Consider the following 23,140-nt stretch of genomic DNA (forward strand, 5'->3'; position numbering starts at 1 on the left):
TGAAACCTATGGTATGAAGCACAGCGTATTTCATTAGCTCTCTCTCCCAGTCCCTCTTCTCTTCCTCTTTCCCTTTCCCCCCCCATCCCCCTATGAGACTTAGACACACGTTCCTGAAAATGCCAACCTTAGAACTTCTATGAACCCAGCCCTCAGCTTTTAAAGCCCTCTCTATCCCCTCTTAATAAAAGAATATTAACCCTCAAGCAAAGTTGGAAGTCGTCTTTCTCTTCCATAGGGACTCCGTCTCCTGGGGATGCTGGTAACAGATGTGCCTTTCCGCTTCCCCTGTCGGCGGCATCCCAGCTTAAACTCAAATAGATCCTGCTAAGAGAGAGAATTCTGTTCAACAGTGATGCCTATGGTCCAACTCCCTGTCCAGTCAGTACTCTCTCACGCCCACCTTCCAGGAAAGGGCAGTTCGGAGCAAGCTGCTCATCACCTTGTCCATGCTGACACAATTCAAATCCCAAAGGGTCAAACCAACTGAGTATTTCCTACTCTAATGCAATGTTGAACATCTCTTCCTGCATGGGAAATGGGGAGTCTTCCCCAGGGAGTACAGGCTTGAAGCAAGGGAGTGCCTTCCATTCTTTTTCTTGACTACCCAAAGGCCGGAAAAGCCATAAGGTTTTCCACATTTTAAAATTTGTATCTAAAACTCTTTATAATGAGCAAGGCTCTGAAAGATAGTTTAAGCATTAACTTGTTACAGGTTTTGGCTATTGGGATGCAGCATCAGGCATCAAAGTGACTTAATGTCAGTCATCCAGTATGTGCTCAGATTTTCCATTTTTCTTTCCTCTCTAAAGTCCCATTTCCATTCATCTCTTCTACACACCACACTTATTCTGTGTTCGAAATTCTTTGCAGCATTCTACTAGATCTCTCTATTTAAAGGTCTTTATTTTAAATTTCATTTCATAGGCTAAAGAATTGAAAAACTCGACATGTTAAAAATTATGTCTTTGGGCCTGAATAATTATTAAACTTGCTATTATTATATAATTGACCAAAAATATGGCAAACAATAAACACCAGCTGTAAGTTTCATTGCAAACATTATCCCCAAAACTGAATGAATAGGGCAGTGTGCCCCTTAGTCTGTGCTCTTGACAGTTAAACAGGGTTACATTAATAAAGCAGAAGGCATTACAATTCTATTATTTTGTTTTTAAGTTAGAAAACATGCTCTCTCTCTCTCTCTCTCTCTCTCTCTCTCTCTCTCTCTCTTCCTCACTCCCTCCCCTTCCCCCCTTGTTCTTGCTTTCTCTCAGAACGACATGAGAATTTGTATTATAGTGAGTCTTGACTCCTTGGACTCTTCAGTGACTGAAGAACACTATGTTCAGGTTGGCGGATAGCACAATAGCTGGGCTGGCAAAGAGTATGCAGTTAAGGAGTATCTAAGAAGTACATGTCAAAGTTAGATATGATGGTGCACACCAGCTAAAACAGCCCTAGGGAGGATTGAGAATTGGAGGCTAACCTGGGCTACACAGCAAGAACCGTCTCAAAACAAAAATCAAAAAGTAGCAGCCCAGGTGTGAGAGGTGTGCCCTGTCAGTCTGGTAGAGGCAGCCCAGGTGTGAGGGGTGTGCCATATCAGTCTGGGTAGGCAGCCCAGGTGAGAGAGGTGTGCCCTGTCAGTCTGGGTAGGCAGCCCAGGTGTGAGAGGTGTTCTCTGTCTGGATAGGCAGCCCAGGTGTGAGGGGTGTGCCCTGTCAGTCTGGATAGGCAGCCCAGGTGTGAGGTGTGATGGGCCAACCTGGGTAGGTAGCCCGTGTGCTGTCAATCTAGGTAGCAGATACATGAAGGTTTGTTTCTCTCTGCCCTACAGTTCACAAAACAATCTTTTAGATATACATAGTACTTAAATTCCAAATAAGAGACAAAATACCATCAAAGACACAGAGAAAACAAATTTCTCTTTCAGTCAAGCTAATGAGGTTTCCAATGGGTCTTCTCAAAGGTTCGCTTTGTCCTCTTTCCCACAGTGCTGTTGTCAGTTAGGATTTTTGGATTCCCTGCTAGCTTTCCTTTAGATGGACATCCTGTCTTCCTTCTAGGCCCTTATATTCTTATGCCTTATATGCCTTCTAGGCATAAGAATGCATCAATTCCTCCTAAAGGCAAGGATACTGGGGCAAGTGTGATGGTACCACCCTAAATTGAAAGACAACATCTGATCATGCAGACAGGGCCTGGTTGTCATCACAGAGGAAACCATTTATACACAGATTGTGCACAGCCTCGTGGGTGACAGGAACGGGAAGGGGTACTGTTTCTATTCCCTTGGGAGAGACATGGTTCACTGGCTCCTCTCTACATCTCTACCCCATACTGCATACAGCTCCAGAACGCCCACTTTCTCTATCACACTTTCCTTTAAGGCAAAGAAACAGAGGCATGCCCTTCCAGAGTGCTCAAACTTGGTTTTTATTAGCACAGTTCTGCCTCCAGGAGCTAGAGCTCACCAAGGACACTCACTCTCCATTTGGGTCCTGGTTGACCCTATTGCTTCCAGATTAGACCTGATATCCTAAGGCACAGAGAGGCCTATGGGAAGAAAGGTAAGAACTCAGAGTTTCTTTCCCCTCCAGATGAAAGAGGACACGACAATCTAATGACCCATGTATCATGGAGCAGTGTCAGAACCTTAAGCTGCCCTGGAGACCCAGGTGCTTGGAGTTCTCCCACAGACTGGATGCTGGATCACTGACCCCCCAACAGTGGCCAATCCCTAGGCTGACCTGTAAACATTTTTGGTCAATGTTGCACACACAATACAATTAGAGGCTCCAGATTGCTGGGATCTGTGAGCTTCAGTTGCTGGAGTGCAGGATCAGATACGTGCACAAACCACAAAGCGTGGCCTTTGTTTTCCCCACAGCTCTCCCTTCACCCTGGGTCACACCCCCATCCCTGCAGGAACCAGAAACCCGAGGGTGCAAGAGGCTGTGGTGTGGTCCGGCATAGCTAGGAGTGGACAGCTCTGTTAACCGGTCGTTTCTCTGTGAAGAAGCTTTTCAGCAGTAGCACCTGGCTGAAGCTGACCACAAACAGGGCAATAGTCTCTCCGACAGACCAGTAAGACACCCGACTATTAAGGTCTTCAGCTCGGGCTCGGTCCTGGGCCTCTCGCAGGCGGTAATGTGTCTGGGAGTCAATCACAGTCTTCAGAGCCTCGTGAATAGTGACACAGGCAGATTCCATCTAGGTGGGAAGAGAAAAGCGGTCAGTTGCTAACCCTAAGTCAGGCAGGGTGGAATCCAGCAGCCAAGGGTCACAGCAGCATCCTAGGCATCATCTACTGATACCTCCTGTGTTAAACATTTTATGTGGTTTCAGAATCCTACGGTAAAGCCTAGCGGGAGCTCAGAGAGCATAACCTGTCTAATCACACATTTAGTAAGCGACAGAATTAGCATCTGACTGTGTTTCGTGCCTATGTACGCAAGCCCTATCCTGTTTCTCTTATTTAATTCTCTCAATGCCTTGACAGGCATGATCATCACCCTTGGTAAAGAAGAGTCAGATCTTAGCTTACTTTTCCTTACTGATGGGGAAACTGAGGCCCAAGGAGGCACCATGAACTTGAGGCACACAAGCTAATAACAGCAGTGTGAACTCGACACATTCATGACCAACTCTGAATCCACTGCTTATCTACTGTATAGCTGATGCCTGCAGTTTCATGTCTAATCATACACACGTGCGAACACACAACCGTGCATATACACACATATGCTCACATGTAACACATACCACTTCACAATTTCTTATGCCTCCTAAAATAGTCTGTCATAGGCAGATCTCTGAAAATGTTTTGAACACCACCAGCAGTCCTTGGCCCCCACCCAGGAATTTATGACGAGGGAGCCACCACTCCTGTGGCTACAGTTACTAGGCACAGCTGAACTTAAATCAGGGAGGGAGATGATCCTGAGGCCCGATCTACTCACACATTCCTTTCAGCAGACATTCTCCCTAGCTGAAAGAAGACAATCCCGACAAAAAATCAGCAAAATGTCTCAAGGGGCTGACAGCATAATGGTTGGCAATGAAATAAGGTCCTTAGTCACATGACTATATAGAACTGAATCTGGCCAACAACCTGGCTAACATGAAGCAGACACGCCATCTTCTAGGTAAGAACACAACCTGGTCAACTCCATCTCAGCTCTGAGACTGAGCAGAGGACCACTGAGCATGCCCAGACTCTTAGTACCCAGAGCTGTGAAAGAGAGATGGGTGTAGCATTCAGTCACTGTGTCTGTGGCAATAGACAACTATTGCATCAGGCCTGACTCCAGCGCTGTGTGACCTGCACAAGACTGGACCTGTCAAGATTCTGTCAAGGAAGGAGTCACAAGGCCCAGTCACCGAGGATCCATAGGCAGTTAACTATTGCCGGGAGAGGAACAGTCACTACATTCCAATAAATAATCTTTCACCCATGCTGCAGATGATGACCAAAAGTAATCTTACTATACTAACTAAACCCACTGGCTTAATAATAATAATAATAATAATAATAATAATAATAATAATAAGGATGATAATAATAATAATAAGGATGGGCAGATGGCTCATGGATAAGGGCACTGGCTACTCTTTCGGAGGACCATGGTTTGATTCTCAGTACCTGCAAGGCTGTTCACAACTGTGACTCCAGTCCCAAGGGATGAGATACCCTCTTCTGATCTTCTTGGGCACTGCATACATATGGTGTACTGCTATACTTAAGGCTAAACACTCATACAAATAAAATAATAAATCTTTTAAAATAAAAATGCAAAATAGAGTTGGTAAATGTTAATAGAGGTAGTGGGGGAAGCCTAAGCGAATAAAGTCCTGAGTGGATGTGAGCTGTTGGCATGGGCATGACCAAGTACTCCAATGTCTTAGACCCATGGGAAAGTGATGAAGCTGTCCCTAGGTTAGATTCAGAGCAATGGCAAAGACTTCCCTCCTGGTCCTAGTGCAAATGTTGATAGTCTATGCATAAAATGTCCACTGTAGCTTTCTCCCCCAGATCTTTACAGCCTGAAGATCCACCTTACAGAGAATGTTCCTACCAAGATTAACTGAGCCTTCCTGCTTTTTCAACTGTACAGAACAACACTGCCTCCTTGTTTATCTGTATGTAATAACCCCACCTCCTTGTACTGCTGTATGCAATAATCCCACCTCCCTGTTCAATTGATCCACTGCTGGGAACTCCTGTGACCCTTGGCCCTAGCCTGACACTTCAGCGCAAGTCCATCACCTCTCTACCCTGCTACACTGGAGACCAAACCTCCAGCACATGAACCTCTGGGGGGTGAAAACCACACCAAAACCACAGCGCATGATTAGGACACATGGCATAAGCCCTCCCCAAAGCAGTATGCCACCAACAGTGACACACTCGAGAGCACTCCCTTACCTTATAAATACATGCTATTTCCCCATCCACTGGGGCCTCCCATTGGTGCTAGTCTACCATTAAGCTCCAGCGTGTCACCACAAAATTTCAGTTAGTTGGTGCCCTGCCTTGCTTCAAGGGATGTGGGAAAGCAGGAACGGGCTAAAAGGGGAACCATACGATAGTGAGTAAAACCATACAATAGTGGTGAAAGCAGAACTCATGAGCTCCACCTGCCCTTCTCCTTGCAGTAGGATCGCATGGGAACCCAGGCTCCAGGAAGGCTTTTCTCTTGCCCTAACTCATTAACCTTTTCTTATTTTCTCCCACTGGTGCACAAGGGAGCCCTTAAACTCAGGCTTATGAAATCTTCCAGTTTTATCAATGACCAACAGAACAATCTGTACCTTTGGCTGGACCTTCTTTTATTTAAAGAGTCAAATTTGCATAGTGGCTACTGCACTGGGCAATGAGTCTCTATCCTCTAACTGTGCTGAGACAATGAAAGACTGGGCATAAGCCAAAGAGAAATAGAACATAAAATCTCCTTAGAGTGCAAACAGGGAAATGTTGGTCTCTTTAGATACTTGAGCCATTCTGGCTTTGGTCCTAGAATAAATGTACCACAGAGAGTTATTCCTGTCTTACAGGTTTTCCAAGTCATGGTGATCAGTCATAAGACAAACATTTGGTGAGCTCCTTTGGGTGCAACGACTCATATGCTGGGGTATTGAAAATAAAAGAGCAAGTAGATAGCAGAGTCCTGGCCCTGAGGAAGCCCAGCCTATGTGTGAGAGGAAGGAGGAGCTTGAACAGAAGCAGCGAGAACTCAGGATGAAGGCAGAAGTTAGGAGCCATGGGAATCAATGGAAACTACCCAACTCCAAAAATATTGTGATTTCTCTTCCACAGTGGGGATTTGCTGTTCAGAGCCTGTATTTGGTAGCCTTCCTCTCATCCTGACTTGCTACCCAAGTGCTCACCAAAGAGACGTGATTGGAAGTTACATGTGTTACTACAGGCCAGGGCTTTGAAGGGCTAGCTGTACCATTCTCGTTTCTCCCTTTGGCATCCAAAGGCAGAGAACTCTGAAGACTGAGGGAAGGGAAAAAAATGGTAAGAGAGAGCCTTGGGGCTCGAGATGTAGCTCTGCAGCAGAGCCTGTGCTTAGCGTGCACAAGGCCCTGGGTCAGCAAAACAATAAAACAGAAAGGAAAGAAGGGAATGAGGAAGAGAAGGGGAGATGAAGAAAGAGAGGGATAAAACAGAAAGGAAAGAAGGGAATGAGGAAGAGAAGGGGAGATGAAGAAAGAGAGGGGAGGGAGGGGAAGACGGGAAAAGGGAAAAATGAAGAGGAAATGAGATTCCCAAGAGCCTGGATTCCCAAGTCACCCACCAGCCTTTTCCAGGCCATCCTGAGAACAGCCTCCCAGCGTGTGAGGCACTGACATATGGGCTTGTTATGGTAGCTTGTGTTACCTTACCAATACACTCCTGAAGCAGGACTTTGGTCCTCACAACCTGATTATATTACAGAGCAGAAAGGTACATGGCATAATTTCCAAAGAGGTGCTATGTCAGAGAAAGACAGGTGGAAGGATAAGGTATCAGCTATGAAAGGTCTGGCTAAAAACAGGACCAGAAGGGAAATGGAGTGTTTTAGAGCTAGATGGTGATTCTTGCTCAGCGCCCAAGAAGGGGACAGAAAAGCAGGAAGAAGCTGAGAGCAGGAGGGTTCCCCTAGTGCTGCCGCTGTCACGTCCACTCACCTGAGTGAGAGCTGTGACCCTATTCCCCATGTCTGGGAGAATGGGGGGCTCGTCACCAACTTGGAAGTCAAAGTAGACGGTCTTGTGCGAGAAGGTGGAAAATTCATTACTGAAGCAAAACTGATAAACGCCCTTGACCTCTGTCCTGTGTGTGAAGCTGTCATACTGCTTCTTGGTCTCCCGGTAGATGACATTCCCCACAGGGTCCTGCACATAGCAATCCACATCGTAGTGGCCTCCAGTGATAACCTGACAACCACAAAAAGTGTGCTGTTACTGGGGGCAACTTTAAACTGCCGACCCTAACAGTGACCACTGGGAAGCATTTCGTAACTTACCCTGCACTACTTTCCAACACAACCTGAGCAGTTAAATAAGTGACAGTGGCCACTTTACTCCCTAGTTTTCTTGTTACTATGACATGATATTTGACAAGAGCAATTTAAGGAAAGAAGGGGTTTACTTTAGCTCCCAAATCAATTTGAGGGCACAGGTCACCATGGAGGGGAAGTCATGATGTCAGATGCTCATATGGCATCCAGAGTCAGGAAGCAGAGAGAGATGAACGCTGGTGTTCAGCTGGCTTTCTCCTTATTTAGGCTGGGACCGCTGCCCACGGAATGATGGTACCCATACTTAGGGTGGTTCTTCCCACTTCAATCTAGCCAAGAAACTCCCACACAGACACACCCAGAGGCTTGTCTCCTTGGTGATTATAGACTTACCCCCTCCCATCCCCGGTGCCGGGGTATGCCTACCCTGATGGCTTTTGGAGCTTCACTGGCTACGTCATTAAGAACGCTGCTCTCGGTCTTAAACCGCCTATGCTGAGACAGACACATACACACATTTTGCACGTTGTCCACAGATGTGAGAGTGGTCTCATCAGTGGCTCCATCATACATGAAGTTATCTTCACAAAGAAGCATCCTTCAGAGCTTCTACCACAGAAGGGCTGCTCAGTGTGCTCCATTTGGGCTACTTGTGTCGCCTCATTTCCAGAAATCTTGCCCCAACATGCTCATTCGTCCCTCCAATTCCTGACCCTAGACCTGCTCACTAACCCTAGAGAGCAGGCTCTTTCCCAAAGCAACTGTTAGTTATTTGATATGTCCACGGAGACATAAAGTGCAGGACCTGACTTAGCTGAGCCATATGGTAAGAGACAAGGCCGAATAACCACACTAAGAGGAGGGAGATTCTCCTTGTGAACACTGCCAGGGCTCAAACTCTGTGCTGAACCCTCCTTTCCATACACCCCTTAATCACTGCTGCTGGCTCATCCCAACGCAGCTGTAAAAGATGCGACTGGCTTCAGCACCTGCAAGAAAAGCAGCCCAAGGGACAGTTGAGGCAAACTGCCAGCCCGTATCGGCTAGTTAATACTGGGGTTCATAGAGTACCTGGGGAGGTCATTCTGGTCAATTCTGCAGGACACGGGTTGGCGACGGGCTTCCCCATCCTCGGCGCGCACCTGTAGCCTGCCTAACTCCCCAACTACTCTGGGCCACTTCGGGGTGGGGGGTGGGGATGACTCTGGATGATACCAACGTTTCTTTTCGAGACATCAACCGCTCTGGGGTTAACCCCGACCCCCGCAGCCTCTGGTGGTTAATCTTATTAGCCTCTCCGGCTGGCGGCGCGCTAGTGCCCGGGTAAGGAGAGGCGGCTACGGCCGCACCTGGTAATCCAGAGAGAACTTCACGCCCTGCTCCACCTCTTCGTGGAAACACTGCTTGGCGTTGTCCGGCAGCTCGAAGGTGAGCTCGGCGCCCCGCAGTCGCTCGGCCCGGAGCAGGAGCAGCAACAGCAGCAGCAGCATCTGGAAGGATGAAGCGCGAGGGGCCTCGCTGCCCATGATGCTCTAGGTCTGGTCCTCGGAGCCGCGGCTGGGACTCAAGTACTGCGGAGACCGGGGAGGGGCCGCCTAGAGAGACGTGGCGCGAACTCAGCCCAGCGCTTCCGGGATGGCGGCGACTCAGTGCGCAGCCGCAGCCGCAAGCCGCGGGAGAAGTGGGCCCGAGACCTTCCCGCCCGCTGCGCCTGCGCGTCACCGAATTTAGGAGCCGTATTCCGCCTCGGGTCCAGGAGCCTGAGCCTCTCGTTCCACCAGGTTTTGTACTCCGGCTTCCACTCTGCTTCTGACTTGCTGTCACTAGTCTCCTAAGTCTCCCGAGAAACCCGGGATGTAAGGAACACCCACAGTAGTTAGGAGGGATAGCTGAACAAAAAGGAAACGCAGGGAGGGCAATGGACTCTTGATTCCCCTACCCTACCCTACCCTAGGTGAAGAAGTTTTCAACAGACTAAACCCCACGACTACACTTGCGGGACTGGGGGTGGGGAGCGGCTTTCTCTCGAAAACACGAACTCTCTTCTGAAATTAAAAGTTCCTAAAGAGATTTCAGCTATGTTTTGACATTTCGGGGTTTATTGAAAATTTTTGGGGTGAGAGTCTGCCATCCCCTTTGAATTCTCAAAAGTGTTGAAAGACAAATCGATTTACTGTCATTCCTGCTACTGCCCTGACACCTCTCTCGCTCTTTCTCTCTCCCTCCCCCCCCCCCCCCGTGTATGTGTGTGTGTGTGTGTGTGTGTGTGTGTGTGTATTTACAGAGTCCTACAGGATTTTTGTGTTCACTATAGCCCCATACACAAAATATATAAATATATGTTATGTTATTTGCTACTCAATAAAATTTTATTTCAGTAGAATATTATTAGATATGGTGAATCTTGATTTTAGCAAAAGAGTTTCAGTACTCATATATACCACCATATGGATAATATTGGCATACACTGCCATTGGCCACTTTGGACCATGTATCAAGAAGCTAATGTGTGTGAAAGCAATCTATAAGTTGTGAAACATCATTACCCATACTGTAATTATTAATAATGTATACTATTTCTATGCTAGATGTAAAAGAGGTATTGAGTGGTATGCTTTGAGGCTCCTTCCCTGCCTGTCTTATTTAACATTCTTTTAACCTTTTAATTTTTAATTACATGTTTGTGCATGTCTGCATGTGAGTATGTACATGAGTACAGGTCCCTGAGGAGGCCAGAGGCTTTGAATCCCCTGGAGTTGGAATGACAGGAAGCTGCCACTCATCTGATGAGAGTTCTGGGAACAAAACTAGACGTGCTCATAGCCACTGAGCCATCCCACCAGCTCTTAACATTTCTAATGAAGAATATTTGAAGACTTGAAAGCTATAATTCTCTAACTGGAAGAATCAAGTGAAGAAAAGCAAAAACAGACATTCTCATGGGTTAAATGTGAGAGGCGACGTTTAGATTACAAGGGAAAAAAACTGCATAAGTTCAGAGGAAAAGGCCTGATTTCATAGCTGTCTAAGTTGGAGCGGGCAACCTTAGAATCAGCATCAAACTGCATGTAAGAAAAGAGAAATTCCTGGGTTTCTAAAGAGTAAATTGTTGTCTTAACAGGCAACTATCAGGTGGCATCTATTGTACCATTTTAGGAGGGATATTAGCAAAATTGGGGGGATGAGGAAGGTGATGAGGAGGGGCAGCAGAACCACTGCCAGGAAGCTGCCTCAAACAAGAGAATGCCAAAGACAGGAAGACTTAGCATGAAAAACTAAAAACAACTGGAGAGTGTTAACTTTAAAAGTTTACACTACACCAATCATTTATTTGGCACTAACAATGTCCTGTCACAGAGTCACCTAGCTATCCAGTTCAACGTAGTTTATAATTGTCAATTTCCACTAGCGCCACGTATTTTTTTTAAAAAAAAGTTTGTTCCTACTTGACAAGAAACACGAGTTTAAGTCAGTAACACTTGTGTGTCAGCAGCTCGAACCCACAGTGGTTTATAATCTCTGTGATTCTGTGGGTCAGTTGAGCACTTGAGCTTTGGGGACTCTTCCCTAGGCTTGCCCATGAAGCTACAGTTACCGAGAGTCCACCTGCACCGGTCATTACAAGATAACCTCACTGGCATGTCTGGGGCAAATGCGAGTTATTGGCTATAATACCTGTCTCTTTTTCAAGCATCCTCCACCAGCAGGCTAGGCTACTTTTCTTACGTGAAATGTCCAGAGAAGTATCCCAAGAGGACCCAAGAAAATGTAGCAAGGTTCTCTAAGAGCTAGGCTCCAGAATTCTTCCAAAGCCACCTTCTGTGCATTTTACTGGCCCATCAAGCCCAAAGCTGACCTAGATACAAGAAGAGGGAGAAGTAGACTCTACTTTGACCTCTAAGCTGAGAAGTGATCAAGCATGGTTGGAAAGAGGGAACCTTTTGGAATGGGAGCGATTTGTGACTGTTAAACAATCTTCTACAGCATTCAACTTCACCTATCTTATCAACAGCTAAGTCAGAAGCTGACCTCAAATCTGCACAATCCTGAAGGCTATGTGCTTTCCAAAAAGGACACTGCCCCTACCCATCACTTGGGATTGTTAGTTCTCTGTGCTCCATATGGCAAAACTGAGTACTAAGCATTAATGACACTGAGGATGTCTCAGTTCAACATAATAAATATCTTTCTGGAACTGGAATAACTTTCTGGGATTTTTCAGGAAGAGAATGAATGGGCAGGACAATTTCCACCCCTACATATACTGGAGCAGAGATGGGTGGACAGCCATATACTGAAGATGCTGTGCAGATGATTCATGAGCTAAGCTATATTAAGTTACAGCATGTTAGACAATGTCTGAAGTGCCTTTGAAATTTTATATTCCATCATATGTGGTAGAAATTTCTAAAACTAAAAAGTCTGAAAGAAAGCTAAAACATCTGTCTGCCCTATTCCTGAGGTGACTTGTGAAATCCTTTTTAGAAATTAGTGTCATAGATTCCAAAAAAGCATATGACAAAATTCAGTACCTTTAACGTACTGAATTTTGTATGTTCACAATGAACTTTGTGGTTCATAATAAATACTTAAATAGTTCTTTTTGGAGCTGGTGAGCTGGCTCAGTGTGTCTGAATGCTTCACATTGCTTCACAAGCACAAAGTCCAGCTTTTAGATCCCAGCATCCACATAAAGAAATCTGGGCATGGCACGTGCATGATTATAACACCAGCGCTGGGAGGGCAGACAGGAGAAATCTGCCACCCCAGTTCCAGTGTCAGTGGAAGACTTGCTCAGAGGAGTAAGGATGACAGTGACAGACCAGGGCACCAGTGTTCTCTTTGGGCATTCACCCACACAGAAAATCATGCTCTCACACGTGTGATGTGAGCATATACCACATACATATGTACATCATTCACTCACACACACACCAAACCTTTTCTTTGAATTTGGGTTTACAATGTAAAAAACAACTATTGCCATTGTGATTCACATGAAGTTTCAGACAAGAAGATAAGACAATAGAAAGAAAGAAGGAATAAGCATTAGAAGGGTAAAAGGAAGGACTGGGCTTCCCTGAAGTGGAAGGAGCCAGAAAGTTAAGGCTGTTACCCAAGAGTGCCTCAGGGATTCACAGTATGAATTTTTTGTTGGTTCACCCATTTATGTTGTACAATTTCTCTCTGTGTGTATAATCTAATAGTTCTAAAAGTTCAAAAGGTGAACAAGTGCACTAAGGTGAAATAGGCGGTACAAGATAGTCCATCTGTGCCGTTTCACCCTTAGCCCACATAGCAGGAGCACTCTCCAACATGCTGCTAGGAGTTTGAAACCAAATCAGCATTTGTCCATACATGCAACTGATGAAGAAAAAATATGGATGGAACTGAAAAACATTATATTAAGTGAGCTGAGCCATGCTTAGAAAGCAAACACTGCAGGTTGGCCCTCAAATGCAGATCACAGCTTCTAATGTTCACGTATGTGTATTTATGTGGACATGAGTGTTGGTAGAGGCCATGACACTAGAAAGGGAGCCAAGAGATGGAAGGAAGAGGATTTGAGAGAGAGTGGGGATAATATAACTCATGTGATACAAAGGTGGAACGAGACAACTGGAGGTGGAAAGGTTTAAACATGAATAGGGGGTAGAAAGACGGGGAAGAGAAAGACATGAGGAAGAAGAGGCAACAAAAATTAAATACTGTAACAATATCTGATACTTTTTATATTAGTCTTTTAGAATGTAAACTGGTAAAGCAGCAAAAAGAAATAAATCCATATTGTCATTTTGTATGAATTAAGTTACGCAAATAGAAAATCCACCAAGTTTGTGTTAACATGAAACTAGAAGCAACACGAGACAAAGTAAGCGGAGAAGTGGAAAGCATTTACAAACTAGATTACAGAGTGTGGCAGTGTCAATGCTGCCTTCCTGGGGCTTACCGACGTCTCCAGAACAATTGTTTTTATAGTTGTCTTGCATTTAAGCCTTCTTCCTATTAGAAGAAATTATCGTGCCCACAGAACCCATAGAACCAAGGGGGCAGATCTGCTCTACCTCCGTTCTCTGGTCCCAAAGCTTATGACTGTGGGTCACAGGTTCTACCAACTGGTTGCTTTTGTCTATGAATTATAAAGCTGTTCTAATCCTGGAGCAAGACAGGGACAATGGATGGCCTTGAAAGTCCTGAGGTTATGACAGCCAATGTTAGCCCTGCATCCTGGCATAATTTTAGTAATGAACTCAGTTACTTGCCCTTCTTAACTCCTGTTCCTCTATGAGACCGTTTCTATGAGATTCTTCCTGTTGATTCAGTAGAGTTTGACCTTGTTCACTGAAATGCTGCTCAAAGTCTTGGGAGTGCACCTCTGTAGTAAAGTGCTTGCCCAGGGTGTACAAGGCCCTTGATTCAATCCCCAACACCGGGGTAAAGCACCATCTTAAATGAAGCTTAACTGTATTTTAATTTTCCAAAATAGCTCAAAAGCTGTGGATTTGCTCAAAATATCAGGAAGAGATGGGACAGAGATTTTACAGATCACTTATAAAGGTGATCCTCACAGTAAAGTGGGTTTCCTTATGACTATATCTCACATTTATAGACGAGTCAGCAAACGGGCATGTGTGCTCTCAAAGAACAGAAGCAAGAGGATCTTTTTGCAGTGGCGTTCCTCAAGCTTTTTGTGTTGATATTTCAAACCTATATGTGAGTTTAAAAAAAAACCTTATCAATGATATATGTAAAGGATTTAAAAGATTTAGCAATACCAAACATGTCACCAATAATTCAAACATAGTGTCTACTGTACAGCACAGTTTCAAAGTCGCCATGAATCCTCACAGTTCACCCAGGCCGTCTCCATCCTGCAGCTCTCATGCTCCCCATGGTTCCCTTCTCGCTTGCTGATGTTCTTAAAGATTCTAGGAAAATACGTGATGGATTTTCTATATTAATTTGTTGTTACAATTAAAATTTTTCCCTTTCCCCCATAAAAACAACCAAGGAAGCTCAGTATTTAGCTGAGAGATCTATCTTAACGGTATGTATCCTGAATTGTAGGAGGAAAGAACACTTAGCTGCTTGTTGACATTTCACTTGTTGCCTGTGAAGGGTTTACAGAAATCTAGGCTTTGAAAAAAAAATCATCAAACTTATTCTCCCAATTATAATATGAATTGTAAGGACTCCCCAATTTTTGTTTGAATAACTCATTTTGTTTTGCATTTTATCCCTGTCAAAGTAGGCAATTGAAACCCTACACTAGAAGCTGAAGAACCAGTTAGTCAGTTGGTTCCTAAGGTTTGCTTTTTAAAATCACAAACACTTTTAATTTTTTCAGAGAGCTTTTTCATCTCAGAAAAGCACAAAGAAATAAGGGAGGGAGGGTAAGAGAGAAGGGGAACTCCATTCTTCACGCATTGGTCAGGATAGAAAAGGCTATGATACCATAAAAATCAGCCCAAAATCTCATGGCTCGGCAACGAAAGGTTTATTCTCAGTCTATATATAGTTCTCATAGGCTGGAGAGCAGAGACTTCCCAACATCATTACTCAGGTTCTCGGGATGACAGAAATCCCAGGTTATTTAAATAAATCTGTATTCACTGGGGTTTCTATTGCTTTGATAGAACACCATGACCAAAAGCAACTTGGGGAGGAAAGGGTTTATTTCACTTACAGTTTATAAGTCATCACTGAGGGTAACCAGGACAGAAATCTGGAGGCAGGAACTGGAGTAGAAGCCAGGGGGAAGTGATACTTTTTGACTTGCTCCTTGTGGCTTGCTCAGCTTGGACCACCAGCACTGCCCACAAGAGCTGAGCCTTCCCATATGAATCTTCAAAAAAAGAAGACGCACTACAGGCTTTCCCAGAGGCCAGTCTAGTAGAGGGCGTTTTCTCAACTGACATTCCTTCTCCCAAAATGAATCTAGTTTGTGTCAAATTGACATAAAACTAGCCAGCACACGATCCATCTCCTCAAGCCCGCTTCAACAAAATTAGACACAAGACTAATAAACAAGAAAAATACTTGGATTTTCAGGGAAAGGCAAGTTAGATTATTTGAATCTAAATTCTTCCTGGAAACAAGTAAAAAAATTATTATTTTAAAGATACTTTTTGGAAAACATTACATAGCCTAGCAAACAACAAAGAACCATGAAGCCAAAACTTAAGGGAGAGCAACATTCCAGAAATGGAAGTCTCCCAAGGTTGCTTTTTCCACCAGTCCACGTACCAATGCTAGAGATTCTGGGATTTTCATTCTGACAGCTTCACAGGAAGAATAAACATAATCAGAGATGGAGAAATAGTAAGGGCCTTCATTGTGCCACTCTCTTGCTTAGGGACAGTTCAGAGTCCCAGTCATCGAACCCTGACTCCACTTAACATCACATTGCTCCTCATCCCATCCCACACCTGCCATCACCTCTGCTCTAGTAAGGTCCCAATAAGTTTCATGAACTGTGATGGTAACTGTTAGGTCTCAAATCTGGGAGAACTAAGGTGCTTATTAATATATCAAATTAGAAACTGGCCACCAGATTCTCCCAGCATCCCTCAGTCCCTAGCTGTTACAGGTTATAGTTGGCAGACCCCATGCCATACTCTGAAGTCTCCAGTTCAGCGCTGGGGTGCCCTTTCCCACTGGTTTTTCCCTATATAATCCAGTCATTTTGTTTATACCTGTTATTTTATATCCTTTACCCAGGTGACCTCTTGGTCTCCTGGTCTCTTGGCTCTCCCCTCCCTACTTTCCTCACATTGCTCAGCTCAGAGTCATGTTCACTCTGGACTCTCCCAGATGTTCCTGTCTCTGACTATGCCCTCCCTTTTATCGACAAAATACTTTTGATTCCACCATACCTAGGAGTAGTCTTGTATTCCCTTTCAATTTCTTTCCTTTCATTGTTTTATTCAGTGAGTTCCAATTCCACGACTCTATGGCTGTTGTTTCTTTGTCCAGAGGGTCTGCCAACTCAATTTTGAGATGTGTTGTTACTCACAGCCTCTATAAAACCTCCTCCCCTCTCACCTACATGTGACATCACTTTACATGCTCCCTTTATATATTGTATTGGATTCTTCCTTCTGTGTCTGGGATGTCTCTTGTGATAACAAAACACCCTGACAACAGCGCGCTCAGAGAAGGAAAGGTCTATTTTGACTCACTGTTGCAGGTGTGGCCATCCCATTGATGTGAAGTCAAGGCAACAGGAACTTCAAGGTAGCTGGTCCCATCACATCCACAGCCAGGAGGAAAGGGACAGCCAGTTTCTTCCTAGTTCTGTAGTCCTGGACTCAAGCCCAGGGAATGGTGCCACCCTTGTTTAGGGTGAGTCTTACCTCTTCGGTAAACCATCAAGAAAATCACTAGAGGCTAATCTAATCTAAATAATCCCAATGGGTGTTCCTGAAGTCTTGCCTCATAGATGACTTTAGATTTTGACAAGTTGAAAATCTATATTAATGAACTATCTACAAAGGGAGGAGACTTATGAAGACACTTTAATAAAATTTTGGGTATAATCTACATACAGCAATATAGTTATGTTCAAAATGTTTAATTAGGTAAGTTTTCAGATACGTACACCTGCTAGACCACTGTCATAGTCATGAAATAAACATGTATATCACGCCTAAAGGCATCTCATTGCTTCATAATCTCTCTCCATGTCCCCTCCACTCTTAGAATAGTATACTTTTTCTCTATCCAATGCGTTAGAATTTTTCTTGGATTCTGAATAAAAGAAATCATAAAACATTACCATTTCAGCATCCCTTCTTAAACTCAGCCTAATTATTTTAAAATTCATATGGTTTAGCATATACCAATAGTTTTTTCCTTTTTTCATTTCCTGTGTGTGTATATATCTATTTCCAGTCTAGTTTATCTGTCCCCTTGTTCTATTTGTCTGTCTCTATGCTAACAACACATTAGTTTGATTACTAGAGATTTATAAAAAGATATGAAACCACAAAAAGCTAACCCTCCAGCTCTGTTCTTCTTTTTCAACACTGTATTGGCTCTTGAAGGACATTTGCTAAATTTCTGAGCAAAATTTTAAATTATTGATTTATAGACAATGTATGTATAACTGAACCTAATCATGTATGTGGACAGTGTCTTTTGACAAAATGTAAAATGGTAATTTGTTCAGCAAATAGTGCCAGAAAAATTGAATATTCACATGCCAAAAAGTGACCCTAAGTCCATCATTCACATCCTAAGTAACAATTTCATTCAACTGGATTGTAGATTTAAATATAAAGCCTAAATCCACAGAGTTTCTAGAAGAAAACATAGAACAAAATTTTTATGACTTGAACTTGGTAGAGAAATCTTATCACAATCTGTAATAAAAGAGCAAAGTGATAAATTGGACTTTACCAAAGTGAGGCTGTTTGGACTTTACAGGACTCTTTTAAAATGATTAAAGAAAGTCAAAAATCAAACAGCAGCTTTGGAAACATTACTCCAAACATTATTATCAGCAATTTTATGCCCCAAAATGATAAACTTAGGAGGGAATGAGTAAGTTCTTAGAAAGACATAACATTTTAAATCTGCTCCAGGAAGCAGCAGAGGAAACTAGCTCTGAATGTCTGGTACAGTTTAAAGGTCCTGGCTAAATTCCTTTTATCTCCTCACCTGCCAGCTGCGCTCACCACTGAGCTGTACAGCCTCTCTGTTTTGCCCTAGAGTTACTCCCTGAGATCAATAGGAGAAAAACTGCCTGCTCTCTTGGTTTTCATCTGCTACTGTCAAAATCTAGAATGATGTCTGTGAGCCCCTTGCATTGCAGAGAGACAATATCCGTGTGATTTTTACTATCTTTATAGCCCTTCTCTGAAGATGGGGCAAGTAACCCTTCCCTTAAGGTCATAGCCTTCTTTGACCCTTTACCTTTCTCAGTCCTGTTTCCCCACCTTCCTTAGAAAGATCTTTGAAGTGTGTTCCTCAGTGAATCACAACAGCCTAAATCCCTGCTTTGAATTTCATCAGCCCAATTTAAGAAACCCTATTATCTACTAAGTAAATATAATGAATGCTGCAGTTGAGAAGTGGGTTGTCCTGGCCCAAACTCATGTAAAGATCTAGCAATCAATGTAACCCACAGAGACAGAATGGGACCTATAAGATTTTTAGGTAGTAGGGTTCTACTCTCTTAAAAAGATTTGTGAGTTCCCAGAAGAAGATATGCTAGAAGGTGCCTACTCTCTTGTATCCACTCTTCCCTTCTGCATGTGCCCATTTGACCCCCTGTTCTCTGCAGTGGAGGAAAGCAGCATGGGGCCCTTCCCATCACCATGCTTCTAAACTATTCCACCCACAGAAATGTGAACCCAAATAAATCTCACTTCATTATAAATCAGTTAGACTCAGTGGTTTTTTTTTATGTAGTGATATAATCAAAATAAAACAACTGGTACTTAAGAACTTAAGGATCAAGTGCTTGGTGTGTGTGTGTGTGTGTGTGTCTGTGTGTGTCTGTGAGAGAGAGAGACAGAGAGAGAGAGACAGAGAGAGAGAGAGACAGAGAGACAGAGAGACAGAGAGAGACAGAGAGAGAGAACCCCTTTATTCCCTTCAGATACAGCATCAGTGCCTAACTACCACTAAGCCCCATCTCCCAATAGCACCACAGACTAGGGACCATGTTTTCAACATATAACTTTTTATGGGACTTCAAATCCACAGATAAAGAATATTAAAAAGGAAAAATATGAGCCAATTTCATTTATAGATACAAAAAAATAAAATTAGTTTTGCATTTTATTCATGTTTTAACTTTACACTGTGAGATAAAGATTCAGATTCATTTTTATATTTTATTTTACATGGAAAATAAATTACCCAACATTATTTATTGATGAGAAATGTTATCTCTGTCACACCTACTCTTTTCACCTATGTGAGATTCTGTTCTCTCCTGGGTGCTGTGGGTCGGCTGTGCAATGCTGCATTTCATTCCACTGCTTTAATCCACTAGTACTTTCCTAAGTCTCCTCGCCTGCTACTATGCTCTTTCCTGTTATTATTCTTCAGAACTAGTCTAAATATTTCCAGTTCATTGCTGCTCCATATGACATCTAGGATCATTTCATTATTTTTAAAGAAAAAGTCTTGCCAGTATTCTCACAGTACTCATATTGAAGAAAATCCAGAGCAGGTGAAGAGGTTCGGTGGGGAAAAGAACCTATTGTCAAAACTGGTGACCTGAGTTTCATTCCTTGGGTTCATGTGGTAGAAGGAAGAGAACCAACTCCTACAAAGTTGGACTCTGACCTCTATACACACACACACACACACACACACACACACACACACACACACACACACACAGAGAGAGAGAGAGAGAGAGAGAGAGAGAGAGAGAGAGACCACAACCGCCACCTAACCATACCACACCACATACCACTCCCCCCCCAAAAAACCTCACATATTTTAATGTCCTAAATGTTTTAAAAATAATATCTCAATTTTTCTTCATGTCAGCAATATCTGCTGGTGTAAGAAACAATATCATGATAATAGTCACAACAGAAGTATAAAATACCCAGTGATGGAATAAAAGATCTGTAAGATCTCTGGAGAAATACTTCACTAAGGGATAAAGACAATGAAGATTTGAAGTTTTAGAGTAGCAAATCATGTTTCTTTAAATAATTTTTAAAAGAATTTTAATTAGAACAAATATAGCTAATAACCTCATAGAATCTCATTCATAATCAGTAACAATTTTAATATTTAATGAACTGAGTGTGAGGAATAATTTGTCTAACCTGAAGACTTAAGAGTGGACTGTCCCATGATTTTTGAAAGTGAGTCAAAACCCTAGAATAATTAAAATACTGCACTCTGATATTGGTGTAGAAAGTCAAATATACCCTGAAATGTAATCGGATAAGAGAGAATAGAATACAATGAAGTAAGATCAGACAGTTTGTGATAGAGGAGTTTAGAAACAGACTCACAAATTAAAGAAAAATAATTTAGCATATAATGAAGATGACTCTCCAAATCAGTGAGTTTGTCTTTGGTTTCAATCAAATAAGTAGGAACTACCTATGTTATGATTCAAGAACATATTTTTTTACGTAACAAAACGCTTGGAGAAGATATGGACTTGAGGCATGTAATTATCAGGACCCTGGATCCATTTCTTTTCTCTCCGATCTCCCCTCCTCCTTCTCTTCTCTCACCTCCTCTTTCTGATCCTCTCCTCTCCCTTCCTCTTCACTTGGCTCTACCCTCTTCTGAATATTGATTTCATCCTTTGACCCTGTTCTCTTATTGTCAAATGAAGGTTATGAAACCAACCAAAGAAATCTGTGTAAGACAACATATTTATTAATTAAGACTATTAAAAGAAAGAAAATAACTTCCCTTTATTCACAGAACAAATGTCTTTTCCTTCAGGGCAATTGTTCTGGCTTAGGCTATGCACTCATTCATCTCTAGATCCAAAGCACTGACAGAGGAAAAGCCATGTGATCACTGGTTTATGCAGGATCCTGTAGCAATCACTAGTAATTAATCCTACTCAGGATTTCACTCTTGGAAAATGGGTTCATCTTCTGTTACTCAAAGTAACTCTTGGGAAATAGGCTGCCTACAAGAACAAACTTATTAGGATCTTTCAAGAAAGAGGAAAAAGGAGGAATCAAATTCTGTGGGCAACCAACTAGCTAGCACTACAGTGAAGACAGGGTTAAATTCTATGAAATTGCAATGGGATAATTCAAAGAGTTAATTTAGGCCTGATTGCCATATGTGGAGACCATTTATTCTCTAGAACGCTAAGAGAGCACATCAGACAAGAAAAGGTTGAGGAATCTTAAAGGAGGTCAGGCAGGTCTTTCATTGGACCTATCATCATGTTTGGTATAACTGGACATTGCCTTGATCTCTTTGATCTTTGCACATCTTTTTCATTTCTCCCACCTTCCTCAAAGCCTCACCTACACTCACAATTCTTTTTCTCCAATGGCTGCCACTTCATTTTAAAGTGGCTTCCACAACCAGTCTTCTGGGATTGGGCCTCTGAATCCCTGTTGTGGTTTGAATGTGAAGGGCTCCCCTGAGATAGCTCGTGTGTTCAAAGCGTGATGTTCAGCTGCTGGAGCTACTGAGAGGTAGTGGAGACTGCAGGAGTGAGCACTTTCTGGAGGGGTGGGCTGTTGGGAGCCTGCCTTTGGAGAGAGTGTGTTGTGCAAGGTCTACCCCTATTCCTCCGTTTCCTGACTGTCACAAGGTAAGCAGCTCTGCTCCAATATATACTCCCCAACACGCAGTCATGTCTCTTCATGCCCTAAACGCAATGGATTCAGACAACCAGACATTAACACCATCAGCCAAAATTTATCATTCCTCCTTTAAATTGCTTCTCTCTGGTATTTCTCATGCCCTGCATGCCCCCACCCCTCACCCCCACACACAATGATTAAAAGAAATTTTACACAATCGCATTCTTCTTAGGAGCTCTATGAAGATTGTCAGACTCCGCTGCACAAGAGCTGTACAGTACTTACTTCCTTTCATTTCCTCAGGTCCACTCTTTACTTTGTAAACACCTTTTACCTAGCAAATTTGAGCACTAAAGATCCTGTACTTTTATACTATCCTAATCAGTTTAATTTTCACTGTTTCAATTCATCAGGGAAGAAAGTCTCTTTGGAGGGATTGCCTAGATCAAGATGACCAAATGTCTGAGAAAATGATCTAAGGGAAGTAGAATTTATTTTGACTCATAGTTTTTGAGGTTGCAGTCCATCACTGGCGGTGGCATGGTGAAACATGGCAGTTCACATCATGGTGTCCAGGAAAGAGAGAGAATGATAATGATGCTCTGTAAACTTTCTCCTTTTCTCTCTAGCCTATGGGAGGGTACCGTTCATATGTACATCAGCTTGTCTTTGTTTGATCCTCCCTGGAAGGTCCTCACAGACATACCCAAAGATGTGACTTTGAATCTCTGGGTTGTTTTATAATCTCATTAAGCTGATAATCAAATTAACCATCAGGGATGTCTTCCCATTGAGCTTGACCATGTAGCCATTTCTCTCTACAGTTTTACTCTGGAAAGGAGCGGTTTGCATTAATTGAGCCCAAATTTCTAAGCCTTTGTCAGTCTTGGGAATGCGTCACTCCTCCAAGGTGAGTCACTTTCGCCTTGATCCTCATTGCTTCTTCCACCTCCCCCAGCATTTTCTCTTCCTCCAGGACTACCACTCATAATCTCTCCCCAAAGGAAATATAAGAAATATTAGGCTCCTTCTCCCCAATGTAGAAGTGGAGAAAAGGCAGGTGAAAGCTAGTGTCAGTGGGGATCAGTAATCGCTTTCCTAAAGGGAATCTTTTAAACAAGCATTTTGTTTTGCATATAAATATCACTAACACCATTTTTGGACATTTAGATAAATTTCCATCATATGTCCTTATAGAAATGGTGCAACATGCAGAGTTTCTCCCTCCCCACTCTCTTGTTATTTTAGTAGTCTAGGGATGGTACAAGGGCAAGGTCTGGCAATATCCAGAGAATCATAGAACACTAACATTTACAGGACAAAGGAAATCTTGCAGGGAGACCATTTTTACTTACTGCCTGGTCTTGA

General features: G+C 43.1%; 1 protein-coding gene across 1 annotated transcript; it reads right to left on the reverse strand.

Moving 5' to 3' along the window:
- Window positions 1-2,415: 2,415 nt before the first annotated feature.
- On the reverse strand, window positions 2,416-9,152 carry Tmed3 (transmembrane p24 trafficking protein 3). Its single transcript, XM_048452475.3, has 3 exons — window positions 8,861-9,152; window positions 7,180-7,428; window positions 2,416-3,216 (listed from the first exon to the last, which is right to left on the reverse strand). The coding sequence occupies exons 1-3, from the start codon at window positions 9,035-9,037 to the stop codon at window positions 2,980-2,982; spliced, it is 663 nt and encodes a 220-aa protein (XP_048308432.1). The 5' UTR covers window positions 9,038-9,152; the 3' UTR covers window positions 2,416-2,979.
- Between the last annotated feature and the right edge of the window lie 13,988 nt (window positions 9,153-23,140).

This window comes from Myodes glareolus, chromosome 4 (genome assembly GCF_982192425.1).
Source record: "Myodes glareolus chromosome 4, mMyoGla1.1, whole genome shotgun sequence".
Lineage (NCBI taxonomy): Eukaryota > Metazoa > Chordata > Mammalia > Rodentia > Cricetidae > Myodes > Myodes glareolus.

Excerpts from the sequence above, each read along its gene's own strand:
- Tmed3 (XM_048452475.3), bottom strand. The coding sequence starts at position 9,037 with ATGGGCAGCGAGGCCCCTCGCGCTTCATCCTTCCAGATGCTGCTGCTG. Across the intron at positions 7,429-8,860 it reads AGTTCTCTCTGGATTACCAG|GTTATCACTGGAGGCCACTA; the intron begins GTGCGGCCGTAG and ends TGTGGTTGTCAG. Across the intron at positions 3,217-7,179 it reads GGGTCACAGCTCTCACTCAG|ATGGAATCTGCCTGTGTCAC; the intron begins GTGAGTGGACGT and ends CTTCCCACCTAG.